Source organism: Doryrhamphus excisus, chromosome 14 (assembly GCF_030265055.1).
Source record: "Doryrhamphus excisus isolate RoL2022-K1 chromosome 14, RoL_Dexc_1.0, whole genome shotgun sequence".
In the NCBI taxonomy this organism is placed as follows: Eukaryota; Metazoa; Chordata; class Actinopteri; order Syngnathiformes; family Syngnathidae; genus Doryrhamphus; species Doryrhamphus excisus.
Window position 1 is genome coordinate 10,458,552 of NC_080479.1, and position 12,494 is coordinate 10,471,045.

Here is a 12,494-nt window from a genome sequence, read left to right on the forward strand (position 1 = left end):
TCTGCCTCTCTGCACTAAAGACAGCAGCTGTTGGTCTATGAGAAATAGAACGCCATGCCCCCCCCCCCCTCCTCCCTCCAGCCCTCCCACCTCTCGCTCTCACAAAGACCCTCACCATGCACACGTCCCCACAACACCCCCTCCCCCCTTACACTTTGACTCCTCTGTGTGCATGTATATGTTTTTTTTTTATTATTGGCGTTATGGCATTGTTTGTGCACCCGGTGTGAAAGTGAATCATGGTGACTAAGGATGTGCAAGCTGGGTATTTTTGCAAAGTGTGTGGGAGTGACTGCGAGGCATCATGCGCTTACAGTGCCGCACGAGGGGAAGTCACATGACTGGCCAGTGCTGACAAACTCTCGATTCAAATAGAGCTCGACATTTATGAAGCATCACAGGCCATCAATGTTTTGTTGGGAGTACAGTAAGTAACATGAGTGTGCTTATAGGCAGAGGCTGGAAAAATATAGAATATATAATGACAGACCATATTGATGCCATTTTTATTTTCAAGCAATTTTGGCTGTTGAAAATGAACATAATTGAAATATATACATTTTTCAGAGGATATTTATTTTGAATTTTTTTTAGAATTGTCACCAAAAATGCAGTATAGTAATTTCCATTTTGTATTTGTATATTTCTCCACCAGGTGGCACTGTTTTTTTCCATTCAAAGCATGCAGCAAAATTTCATTGATACTAATTTTTTTATAAATGTAGCTTTGTTTTTGTTCATTCATTCATTTTCTACGGCTTTTTCCTCACAAGGGTCGCGGGGGTGCTGGAGCCTATCCCAGCTGTCTTTGGGCGAGAGGCGGGGTACACCCTGGACTGGTGGCCAGCCAATCACAGGGCACATATAGACAAACAACCATTCACACTCACATTCATACCTATGGACAATTTGGATTCGCCAATTAACCTAGCATGTTTTGTAACCTACCAGGGTGGAATCGAACCCTGGTCCTCCTGGCTGTGAGGTCTACGCGCTAACCACTCTACCGCTGTGCTGCCCGCTTTGTTTTTGTTTTCCAATGTAAAAAATAGTGGGGTTATATGAATACTGGCCTTAAGGTTTAAAAATCCCCCAAATTAAAATGATGGCTGGGATAGTTTTTGTGAGAAAATGTGGGGGAAAGTGGATAAAACTAAAACTAACAATGACTCATTGACTCATCTCATGGTAAGGAAATACTCAAGAAATGTATTGTTTTGTTAAACATACCAGCATTTAAAGGGTTTGGATTTCAAAAAAACCAAAAAATTGTCATTCATATTTCAAATGTATATTTCAGGCTAAAGCAGTTTGAAAAGTCTGATTGTTTGCATCGATACAGAACTGCTGTGAGCTGTTTCTAATATTTTGCTCCTCTCACTGAGCCAAATGTCACCGAAATATAACAGCTCTCGGTATGAGGCAGTGCCACTGCAAACCACAATAATAAACATGTCGTTAACCCGACTTGTGAATCGAAAACACAAGTTCCTCTTTCTCTTGCAGTTTTGTCCGTATCTGCTGACTGCTGCTTTCCTATAACTCAGCTTCATCTCCGCTCGTTTGGACCGTAGCATTCACGCTGACTAGAATGTCTGTGCTGTGAGTCTTTAGAACAGAAGGAAAGAAGTTGAGCACCGGACCAGATGTTGCCATTAAAGCTTGGTGGTGACTGAGAAAGGGAGGGAGGGGGGGTTGCCAGTTGAAAGGTTTTTGTTGTGTGTGAGCAAACACCATCTATCTTGACCCCCCGGCCCTTACACTGAACCCATCTGACCAACAGATCCATAGCTCACGTCTCACCACGCCGTGAAACCCTTTGAATGACACATGATGGTCACCTGACTGACACAAGGTGATCCTTCAGAAACTCGGTTGAAGGTAAAATATGAATTATTTTGCTTTATTTCCAAGAGAAACTTTGCATTATTCATACAGTTTCTGCTTGTTTTTTTTTTTTTAGGTCACTTCCTGTTTGCTGTTGCATGAGTGGCATGACTTACAAAAGTGAGTACACCCCTCACGTATTTATAGTAGTCAGTGTACAGTTAAAGAAAGTCAGAAATTTACACCATTTTTTTTTGCCTCGGTTAACGTGCATCTTGTTATTAACAGTGGTTGACTCGCAAAAATGTTAACAGAAAACAAGTATTTATAGTTTTACATATGGGGAATAAAAGGAATAAATGAACATCATAATAATTATAATAATTCTTTTTAAAAATCCAAAAATTGTTACAACTATAATGATGAAAATGGTAATATTAATGATGATTATAATAATGGTGATAATAACAATAATAATAGTTATAATGATAAGGATTATAACAATAATGATAATGATAATAACAATAATAATATTACAATGGGGAGGCACAGCAGTCGAGTGGTTAGCGCGCAGACCTCACAGCTAGGAGACAAGGGTTCAATTCCACCCTCGGCCATCTCTGTGTGGAGTTTGCATGTTCTCCCCGTGCATGCGTGGGTTTTCTCCGGGTACTCCGGTTTCCTCCCACATTCCAAAAACATGCTAGGTTAATTGGCGACTCCAAATTGTCCATAGGTATGAATGTGAGTGTGAATGGTTGTTTGTCTATATGTGCCCTGTGATTGGCTGGCCACCAGTCCAGGGTGTACCCCGCCTCTCGCCCGAAGACAGCTGGGATAGGCTCCAGCACCCCCGCGACCCTCGTGAGGATAAGTGGTAGTAAATGAATGAATGAATGAATCAATAAATGCTATTGAGCATGGAACTCACCAGACCTGCACAGGATTTTACTGGAATCTTCTCCCGCACCTCCACCTCCCTCCCTTCATTCCGCTTGGGAATGTCCCACAGGTCTATGCACTTTTCATCTTGGACGTTTGTTTGAGATCATGATTATGGCGGCCCAGATTCTGCTTCTGAATGCCACAGTGCATGTTGGAATTCATATTTCCCTCAATGAACCATGACACTACCACCACCACGTTTGGCTGGAGGCAAGACACAATTATCTGCCAGCTATTGGTGTTGAGCCTGTGGATTATACGTCTATACTGTTATACATGCTGTGCATTGACTAGTGACCAAATTGACTTAGGTCTTATGGTGTAGTGCTAACCTATGGCGGTGTCAGGGTTAGCTAGTCAAAGGGCATCCAAGGACACGGCATCCGCAGGCGAGGCAGATCAGCCCACTCTCCCTCCACATGACCCTCACTGTGGCTAAATGTTAGCCTCCATGCATCAAACGTGCGGGGGCTGCTTAGCCCAACCTTAGCAACCGTGTATTTTTAGTGCGGGTACATGCAGCTTTATAACATTTGCTTCACCTGTCACATAAAGCATCACATTCACCTGCCTCCCTCCCTCATGCCCTTCCTCCTCCTCCTCCTCCTCCTCTTGTGTCTATTTCCGTCCTCCTATTTGGAGTCATTGACAGAAGTGAGCCAGCTCAAACTCTCCTCCATCGATTCGTTTATCCTCCTCCCATCCCGGTGGGTCGTCACTCGGTCTCCATGGTCTCACAACACCCCCGCGGAGCTCACGCACTTAGTACGCTCTGCCTGTGCTCTCGCCTTATAAGGGCAAAATGCATTGATAGAGGCAGAGAGAGGGGGGGTGGTACCAGCGTGGGCAGGCAGGCAGGTAGGGAGGACAGGGATGGTTCTTGAGGTAGAGGAGGCAGGATGAAGATGGTCAGAGATACAGTAGCCTGATGGCCCGTTAACTGTCTTATAAATATTAGCAACGGGGGATATTCTTATTTTTTATGTTCTATTTTATATGTTCTACAACTGCAGGCTGATAGAATTATTGTTTTTAAACCGTAATAAGCGATGGTAGTGGTAACCTATTGGACTTAAATGCATCACATTGCCAGTTGTTTGTAATATAGCGACATAAGAGGGGTAACTACAGCTACAATACTAAACATATTGTTCAATGTGTGGTGGGTAAATTCCCACAATGCTCAGTGAAGTTCTACTGAGCATGTGTACCTAATGAAGTGTCTATGAATCATCCTAGACCAGGGGTCTCAAACACGCGGCCCGCGGGCCAAATGTGGCCCGCAGGACACTAGTTTGAGGCCCCCCTCTTGATATGAAAGTTTAATGTTATTGCGGCCCGCGCAAGTTTGATATGGATGCTGTATGGTATCATGTACCCAGAAAAAATTATTATGTTTGATTAATGTTCATGTTAAAGGTTAAATAACTGTTAATAGTTATCCTCCCTATCCGTGTGGAAGTGGTAAGTTTTTGGCTTTTTAAGTTTAAAGGAAATAACTTGAAGGCTACCGTTTAGGTCGCTAGCTCTCTAGTTTGCGAGTTAGCATGTGTCTCAAGACCCTGCAGTTGCGCAATATGTTGTAAATAAAAAGAGTATAAATGTGACTATAGTCGTGTTTTGTCATGTCTACAGGGCTCTAATAATGCTTTGTTGATTTTAATCTGAAAAAAATAATTTGTCTACCCACCAACTATATGTGGTTTCTTAAGTTTTTATTATTTGCCGTTTTATTATTGTTATTATTATATTTATTACTGATTTATTGATTTTCTTTATTCTTGATTTGTTTATTTATTTTTCATCTTATTTTGTGCAGAAAAATAAAACTTAAGATATTTGAGAACAGTGGAATGTTTTATCAGAGCTTTTATTGTAGAAAATCGGAACCAAAGCACTGAAAAAGTTTGTATATTTTTCTGTTTTTAATAAATGCGTTGGTTTTTTTTTGGGAAACCCTGATGCGGCCCAGCCTTGCCCAGACCCTAGCTCCAGTGGCCCCCAGGTAAATTGAGTTTGAGACCCCTGTCCTAGATGGAGAAAAGTATTTCTGAAACTCCTAGTAGTGCCTGTGATTGTGATTTCATGCACCAGCGCTTGAAATGGGACAAAATGGAGTATGTCCCCAATTTGTGTGTGTGCGCGCGGGTGTTTGTGTGCTGGTTGTGTTGGTTCAGCTGCAGCAATTGTCAGTATCGCACCTCCCCGTGCAGCAGGAGGCCTGGCCTGCCTGGGAGGACCGAGCAGGTGCTAATTGGGCTCCAATTGCACACGAGGACGCCTGGCGTTTACTCAGTGTGTGTGTTTGTAAATCACAGCAGCCTCTCTACCTCACTTTAAGTTAAACTGACTTCTCGTGGCGTTGCAAGACGGGAGCATGACGCCCCTTTGGGAGTGATGCGGCAAGAGAGAGATGCAAATCCGTTTAGTCACAGGACCCGGAGAGGAGTGAAAGGCAGGCGAGAGGCGTATTAAACTAACATAACAGTTGGCTAAGTGTGTCACGAACAAAGAATGGAAAGAATGATGTTCATTTGCACGCTGTATCGGCTTCAAACATCTGCCTTTCAACCTGCAGGCAACACTTGATGCCCCCACCGGGGACCGGAAGCCCACACAATCTCTAATTAATGAATCAGATCTTCATTCAACCACACTTTTTGGCGATAAGCCTCATCTTTCAAGAACTTTTTCCTTTGAAGGAATTATCGGGAAAATAAGCATGTCAAGATATGGGACTCGATAGATTAAATGCCATTTTTGGCGCCCCCTATGGGTAGTGCACAAAATGCTTTGTAAGATGTGTTAGCATGCATGTAATACACATCCTCAAAGTTGTATAATCATCAGACAAATGTTCACTGACTTATGGCCAGTTAGTTGTTAAGTAAGTACATTTTATTTGATGGCGGCCATGTTTTTCTACAATCTTTCTCAAGTTTTACACACGAGTGCTTGTCAGTCCCCCTGAAGGGTGCGTGCCGGATATTGTGACGATTCGGCTAAACACCTTAAAGTTACAGTGGTTGTTTTGTGGAAGCTGTGTGAGAAATTTCAAGTCGGTTTGACCATGTCGGAAAACTAATAGCGCAAGCAACACAGTAGTCTACTCTGTAAATACTTGTTGCTAGGCAGAATTGTCACTATTATCTTCGGAAAGGACAGGGAGAGTCGGCAGAAACACAGAAAACCACTATGTAAGCTAATGTAAAAAGATAGCATATTGTAATAGAATCATAAAGTTTTGCATTCCTTCTGATGGCCACTAGGGGCGCTGCAGTTTATTTTAAATTTTTGTATTATTAGTGTAGTTATGACATTGTAAACATGTCTATGTTATGAATTATCAAAGAGAACATGGAGAGGGCATTTATATGTGTCTCTTTACGGTTGGGGGTGGTGGTGTCCCAGAATTTGGCAACTGTCCTGTCTCCCCTCCCCCACCGCGTCGGGTATAGTGTCAGACTATAGTATAGCTCGAGGGATGCCAACATGTCTCCACCCTCTGGGCGCCCCGTGTGATCGTCACAGTTTGATGACACCCCCTTTGTAGTGATGTGATATCTGCGGAAAACAGATCGTGGATTATGACCGCTTTCGGGTTTGGCTTCTGTGGTCCACATGAGGACTCTCGTCCACACAGTTAATAGATAACACTTTGCCTCTTGCCTGCCCCCCTCTACCCATTAACAGGGAACAACAATGCATGTTAATATGAATTAGAAAAGGACCAACGGACAAAAGACACAATGACAGTACATGGACGGGCCCTGCAGGCACAGACGAATGTATGCCAAGCTTGTAGGTTCATGTAAGTGGAAAGGACAGGAGGGGCCCGCAGGGCGGGAAAATGGGGATGCATCTGTAGAGTTAATTTCCGGACATGTTTCAAACAAACATCAATGTGGAGCGTGGTTTGCAAAAAAAAAAACACACTAACTCTACTAATTCACCCTCATTTCATTGCTACATGTTTGTATATTCTGCTTTATAAATATACAGTATATGTATAATTTTAAAGTAAATGAATTTTACAAGTCGTTTGCACGCAGGCCTCACAGCTAGGAGACCCGAGTTTCTCCGGGTACTCGGGAATGCTCCCACATTCCAAAAACATGCTAGGTTAATTGGCGACTCCAAATTGTCCATAGGTATGAATGTGAGTGTGAATGGTTGTTTGTCTATATGTGCCCTGTGATTGGCTGGTGACCAGTCCATGGTGTACCCTGCCTCTTGCCCCAAGACAGCTCGGATAGGCTCCAGCACCCCCCGCGATGCTTGTGAGGATAAGCGGTAGAAAATGAATGAATGAATATAAAACGTTCTTTATATAATTGTATAAACAATGTAACCAATTTGTTGCACATCCTTACTTTATTTACAGTACCATTTAAAAGTTTAGCGACACTTTATGTTAAATTAAATTGAACTTTTGACTGATGTCTCAACGCCTGTTTGGCAGCAATGACCGTTTATAACCACTATTTGGCACCATCTAGTGGATCTTCAAGGAAATTGCACGTAGTGCTTCAATGAATGCCACCGTAATGCATGAATGTTGTTAAATGCAACATAAAATATGAAATAAAATATCAAAATCATTTGAAAATGCATAATTAAAAACCTTAAAGTGCGTGAATACGTAGTCTTGTTTAGTAAAAGTATGACAAATTCTCAAAAATGCACCTCAACACACAAGAAAACAAGATGGTCGTCCCTCATTCATTGCAGTTAATCGGCTCCATACCTTAGTGCGTCAAATGAATTCCCGTGATATGATTCATCGTAATTACAGCATAGAAAATCTGTTCAGGATTTTCTAAATACGTGTTTTAACATTAGAACCCTGTAGACATGAAATAACACAGCTATAAATAAAATAACACGACATATCATTACACAAACATATTGATGAATTTGTCTGAAAAACCATGCTATAGTGAAGGGGCGATAATGGAACCGATATTGGAGGGACAACTACATTTCTTTGTATGTATGTTTATTATGACATTAAAATGAGGTATTGTTTGTTCAGCACTGGGAAATGCGTCAAAGAAGAAGTTGTCAAACTAAATTGTCTGAACTAAATTTAATTCAACAAAATACAACGGCGCAAACACTGACTCTTGTTAAAAGCAAATTAAAAGAAAAAAACTATAGTAACTCCTGTCACTTGTAGTCTATCACCATACAAAAAAAGTGTAAAAATCAATATCTGTATTTTGTAGAGTAATCCTTCGGAGACACCACCAGACCTCTTCCTTTTCTTGCTCCTCGGTACACTGTCTCAACAATGTCTATCATCTCCTGCTTGTCCTCCATTGTCCAGTTGATCTTGTTGTTATTACCGGTGCCTAAATCAATCATGATGTGCTTGTTCCTGGGGAGAAAAAAACATCAGAGTGGCTGTGAGAAAAGCACGGCATAAATAGCTTTACTTCAATAACTTGTCTCACCTGAAAAAGAACATGACAGTGCATGGGTCGTACAACTCGTACATCTTATTGAAGTCTGGCACTTCTGTGATGTCCACCAGGTAGATGACTGCAAAGTTTTTCACCTGCGAAAGAAATCAGACACACAAAATGTCCACAGGATCACAGAAGTGGTAATACTTAAACGGCCCGCTAGTGTGTGCTGTTGAGCAATTTTTCCATATATACGGCACCGCGCTAGCTAGTGCTAAGAGTACAACTAAACAGTTCACAGCTTGATCAAAAGTACTAACCTTCTCAGCTATGCTGTACAAAACCTCGTCCATTTTCATACACGTTGGGTCCCAGTCGTGTCCGAAGCGAATGACGAGCACTCGGTCTTCTTCGGAAAGGATAGCTTGGTCGACCTGCCATCCATTATGGAGATGTGGTAGCATGTACGACATCTTGAGTGTTGGACGTCGACTCCCACTCCTTAAAAACAAAAAACAGTTGTAGTTTGATGGACATTCATGATCGACAATATTGTAAAATTAATAATCATCCTAAAACGGGTAATTACTAGGGAAAGTGTGAGGCATAATTTGCATATTGTGGACGTTACCACCATGATTGCTAACAAACAATCGAACGACTCAAAAACAACATAAAAATAGCATACCTTCGTGAATAAGCTGTAAAGATCAGGTTATTTCGTGAAAATGATTATTTAAAGGTAAAAAGAACGTTTTTCGTCGCAATTGTGGACGGTAGTTTTACGCCAATAGAACGTTGTCTTTTCCTGGCCAGTTACGTATGCTCTACGTCATCCGCATTCGCCGGAAGTGCAACGCAGTGACGTAAGTTGTTTTGTGTGAACGCTTTGTCTAGAAATACTGTAGAACATATAAGAAATAGAAAATAATTGTAAAAACAGGAGTTGGACATCAATGTAATATTTTAAATAGTCGTGTGAAGTGGCTTCATCAAAGTTTAACAGTTAAACAGTTGGGGAAACTTACAAAGGTCTGCAAAGAAACAAATCAATTTAGAACAACTAGAGCTCAAATGGTGGCACTTTTATGGTTTATTTATACATCCATTTCTTAGAACAGGCCTTCTAAATGACTAAAAAATACTATATCCTATTAAATACTACATTCATTTGAGTAAAAAATCATTTGCATCAAGCAATGTCCAGTTGCCATCATAGCGTATACTTTATACATAAATTAGTTTTTATGTTAAAACATCATGGTGTATGCTGTGCAGATTCACAATGACAGAAACATTTATTGTGCAATTCATTACAGTACAAATAGAAATGACACTGAACAAAGATCCAAAGGTTATAGAAACTTTCCAGTCTATGACATAGCAGCATATAATGGCGCTCCTTTGTGCACAAATCACCGTTAAGATATGTATGAGCCTAAGATATGTAAGAGCCTATCTTTTAATTCCACTTCTATGCTACACATTTGCATGGATGTGGATCAGAATAGTGGTGTGGCTATTTCGTGATAAGACTATTCGGTCTAGGACACATTTGTCTTTTTAATAGTGGAAAAAAAACTGCCATCAACACTAATCATCCCTTAAAGCTGATATAGGCGTTTTGTATTCCGCGTGGCTGTTTTCACATAGTACAGGCAACAGCAACCAGAAATCTCTATTGAAAAGTCACATTACTGCCATCACGCCCGATACATACAAGTCCGTATAAATCGTGCCCTGTTTGGCAAACAGTTCCAAAAGATCCCAGTTTGAGGAAAGGCTCGAGCCAGCAGAGAGGGCCCAAAGAACATTCACATGAACGGACTCCTCCAGTAGTTCTTCAGACAATCCATGACACAACAACCTCCATCCAATAAATCCATCGATGTCCCATGAGGCCACATAAATAATCCTCTAACAATCATGTTTCCCAATCCCTGATGAGCACTTAAAACATAATTACAACAACACTGGACCATACAGTGTTAAAATAAGCTCAGGTACTGTTGATTCATTGTTGTACCCTTTGCTAGTTGGAGGGATGTTCCGGACATGAGCGATTCACCTCAAACCACTCATCTATACATCTGGAAAAGAAAGGACAAAAGCATGAAAGCTTCCTAGTGACTCAAAAGAATTGTTTCCTGCAACATGTGCCACCACAATACTTTTATGGTAGTAAAGAATACTTGTTTGTTACCCTTTATGGTAGATACAGAGGCAGGGGAGCCTGGCGATGGTGTCTCCTTGCTCCAGCTCCTCTAAGCAGATGGCACATTCACCAGAATCTCTGGACAGGATGTCCTCTGAGGGGACAAAAAGCAGCAATGTGAGTATCAAATGTTCAGTTCTGTTACTGAATCCTACAGATTCATCTATTTAACCCATGATATCAGACCTCTAGCCTTCCTGTGTGCATTCATAAACATCCTACAGAAATAGGTTGTTTTCTGGAAATATGTATATATAGGACAGAATGATATATATGTGAAGCATGACTGTATAAAAGGACAATATTCATAATGTATTATGTGCAGCATTCAGATGTACAAATAAGGGTATGTTTCTTACTGTTGTAGGTAAGGCGCGATTTGCTGAAACACATGAGCAGATGCTTCTCGATTTCATCAGACGCCATGAACTTGGAGCAGACAGGACAATGGAAACCTGGTGAGGAAGTAAGCCACAAAAGAAGAGGAGGATGAGGACCCAGAAGTGCTCGCATGTCCATGACAGGTACACAAGATCATGTTTTTAATTAAAAAATTCCTTGGGTCTTTGGCTTCATGTTTGCTGTCAAAAACTGTGGTATGAATCCCACTGGTGGTACACAGAAACACCAGGTTTTTGAGCATTTTTTTAATATAAAAGTTTCAGGAAATTACCCCAAATGCATCACATGTGCACCGTGTCCACGAGGACAGTGGGGTAAAAAAAGAGGAACAGCACAGGGACCCAACAGAAGACTATTAATAATTAGACTTCCTCACAGCAGTACATGAACCAATGAACAATAAGGAATTGAGACATACACTAAACATTACTGTAAACACATTTCAAACTATATCTTTTTATTAGGGTCTGTTTTGTCTGCTTTTTGGACACACCCCACAAGGAAGTGTGTGTGTGTGTGTATGTGTGCAAATGTGTAACCAGCAGGCAAGCTCTTATCTGCTGACCTACATTGCACTCACTCAGTGAAAGAAGGGGAAAAAAACAGGCCGGTTTTGCAAGACCGTTGAAGGGGGAAGACTGTTAAAACAAAACGGCCACCTGTGGCTGCAATCAAAGTGGAGAAGGCAAGAGCTATTAGACTGTTAAGTGCCCCATATGCCAGGGATTAAAGTAGTCAGTGGAAAAATACACATAAAAGTTGTGCGAGTAGGTGTTCAGGAACATATGGTAAGGTGAGGCCACATTAAATGTTGTCGGTAGAACAACAGCGGACGTGCTAGAGATGGAAGTTTAGCAGGAAGTGACAGATGTTTGTGTCCAAGTCTATGAAGCTCATCTTACCTGTCAGCAGACGAGGGGACAGATGAGCAGGTAGGGACCCTATTAGCAACCTGTGGCCCTCAGGGGTCATCTGGCCCTCATCTTCACCATCTGTGCCATCCAGACTCTGATTGAGTGCGTGTGAACCGGACCTGCCCCCAGCTGGTATGCTGAGACCGGAGCTGGTCGGTCCTCCACCCGTGTACCTGATCCTGGGGCCGTCTGGTCCATTGGTGTACCTGAATCCCGCAAACCTTTCCCCACCGTTGGAATTCCCGGACGGGAGGTCGGAGCTGGAATAAGCCCGGGTTCTGCCGTCATATGTGGGGCTGCTCTGTTTGGCCCCCATGGTGTTTTCAGGGCGACGCTGGAGTGGGCTTTTAGTGTCTTCAGCCGCAACACATGCTTACTGTCCTGACGACGTGACGCCAACAAAGGAAACGCAGGTCAAAGCGACAATGTCGCGTCGAGACAACATCTTAAAGTTGCATGGCGTGCGTAAAAGTGCGCACTCGCAGACAAATCAACTTTATTTTTTTTCCCGAATGGTTGTTTTTTTTTGTTGATTTTTTTTTCTTCAGAGTCCTTCGCGTTCGTTTTCCTCAGTAAAACAAAAGGGAAAATAACATCGTATAATCGCTGCAGCGGAAAGGCTAAGGTAAGTCCTACTCGAGCGAGAGAATAAGATCGAGAGTTGACACGGCTCGTCTAGTTCAAGTTTGTTTTTGTTCTCGACCCTGGCTGTCTGCAAAGAAAAATAAAAGCAGGGATTGCCCTCCTCCCCTTGTAAAGCGCCTGTCAAGGAAGCCAGGACTG

At 42.0% G+C, this 12,494-nt stretch overlaps 3 protein-coding genes across 3 annotated transcripts in view; 1 reads left to right on the top strand and 2 right to left on the bottom strand.

Annotated features, from left to right (window-relative positions):
- The window catches only part of trit1 (tRNA isopentenyltransferase 1), a 58,281-nt gene extending 56,295 nt beyond the window's left edge, over positions 1–1,986 (top strand). The window contains exons 15-16 of the mRNA XM_058046557.1: positions 1,784–1,881; positions 1,964–1,986. The gene's annotated coding sequence lies outside the window, so the exon portion shown is untranslated. The remainder of the gene's footprint in view (positions 1–1,783; positions 1,882–1,963) is intronic.
- A 5,856-nt stretch (positions 1,987–7,842) lies between these two features.
- txnl4a (thioredoxin-like 4A) lies at positions 7,843–9,037 on the bottom strand. The gene is made up of 4 exons (XM_058047646.1): positions 8,869–9,037; positions 8,501–8,681; positions 8,229–8,332; positions 7,843–8,152 (listed from the first exon to the last, which is right to left on the bottom strand). Exons 2-4 carry the CDS (start codon positions 8,651–8,653, stop codon positions 7,981–7,983), a joined length of 429 nt encoding a protein of 142 aa, XP_057903629.1. The 5' UTR covers positions 8,654–8,681; positions 8,869–9,037; the 3' UTR covers positions 7,843–7,980.
- Positions 9,038–9,250: 213 nt separating this feature from the next.
- On the bottom strand, positions 9,251–12,462 carry LOC131102144 (E3 ubiquitin-protein ligase ZNRF2-like). Its single transcript, XM_058047645.1, has 4 exons — positions 11,700–12,462; positions 10,755–10,850; positions 10,384–10,489; positions 9,251–10,270 (listed from the first exon to the last, which is right to left on the bottom strand). The coding sequence occupies exons 1-4, from the start codon at positions 12,025–12,027 to the stop codon at positions 10,213–10,215; spliced, it is 588 nt and encodes a 195-aa protein (XP_057903628.1). The 5' UTR covers positions 12,028–12,462; the 3' UTR covers positions 9,251–10,212.
- Positions 12,463–12,494: the final 32 nt, after the last annotated feature.

Coding starts and splice junctions, on each gene's coding strand:
- LOC131102144 (XM_058047645.1), bottom strand. CDS start 12,027: ATGGGGGCCAAACAGAGCAGCCCCACATATGACGGCAGAACCCGGGCT. Junction 10,851..11,699: donor GTCCCCTCGTCTGCTGACAG/GTAAGATGAGCT, acceptor CTTCCTCACCAG/GTTTCCATTGTCCTGTCTGC. Junction 10,271..10,383: donor CTCTGTATCTACCATAAAGG/GTAACAAACAAG, acceptor TTTCTTTTCCAG/ATGTATAGATGAGTGGTTTG.
- txnl4a (XM_058047646.1), bottom strand. CDS start 8,653: ATGTCGTACATGCTACCACATCTCCATAATGGATGGCAGGTCGACCAA. Junction 8,333..8,500: donor TGTACAGCATAGCTGAGAAG/GTTAGTACTTTT, acceptor TTTCTTTCGCAG/GTGAAAAACTTTGCAGTCAT. Junction 8,153..8,228: donor ACTGTCATGTTCTTTTTCAG/GTGAGACAAGTT, acceptor TTTTCTCCCCAG/GAACAAGCACATCATGATTG.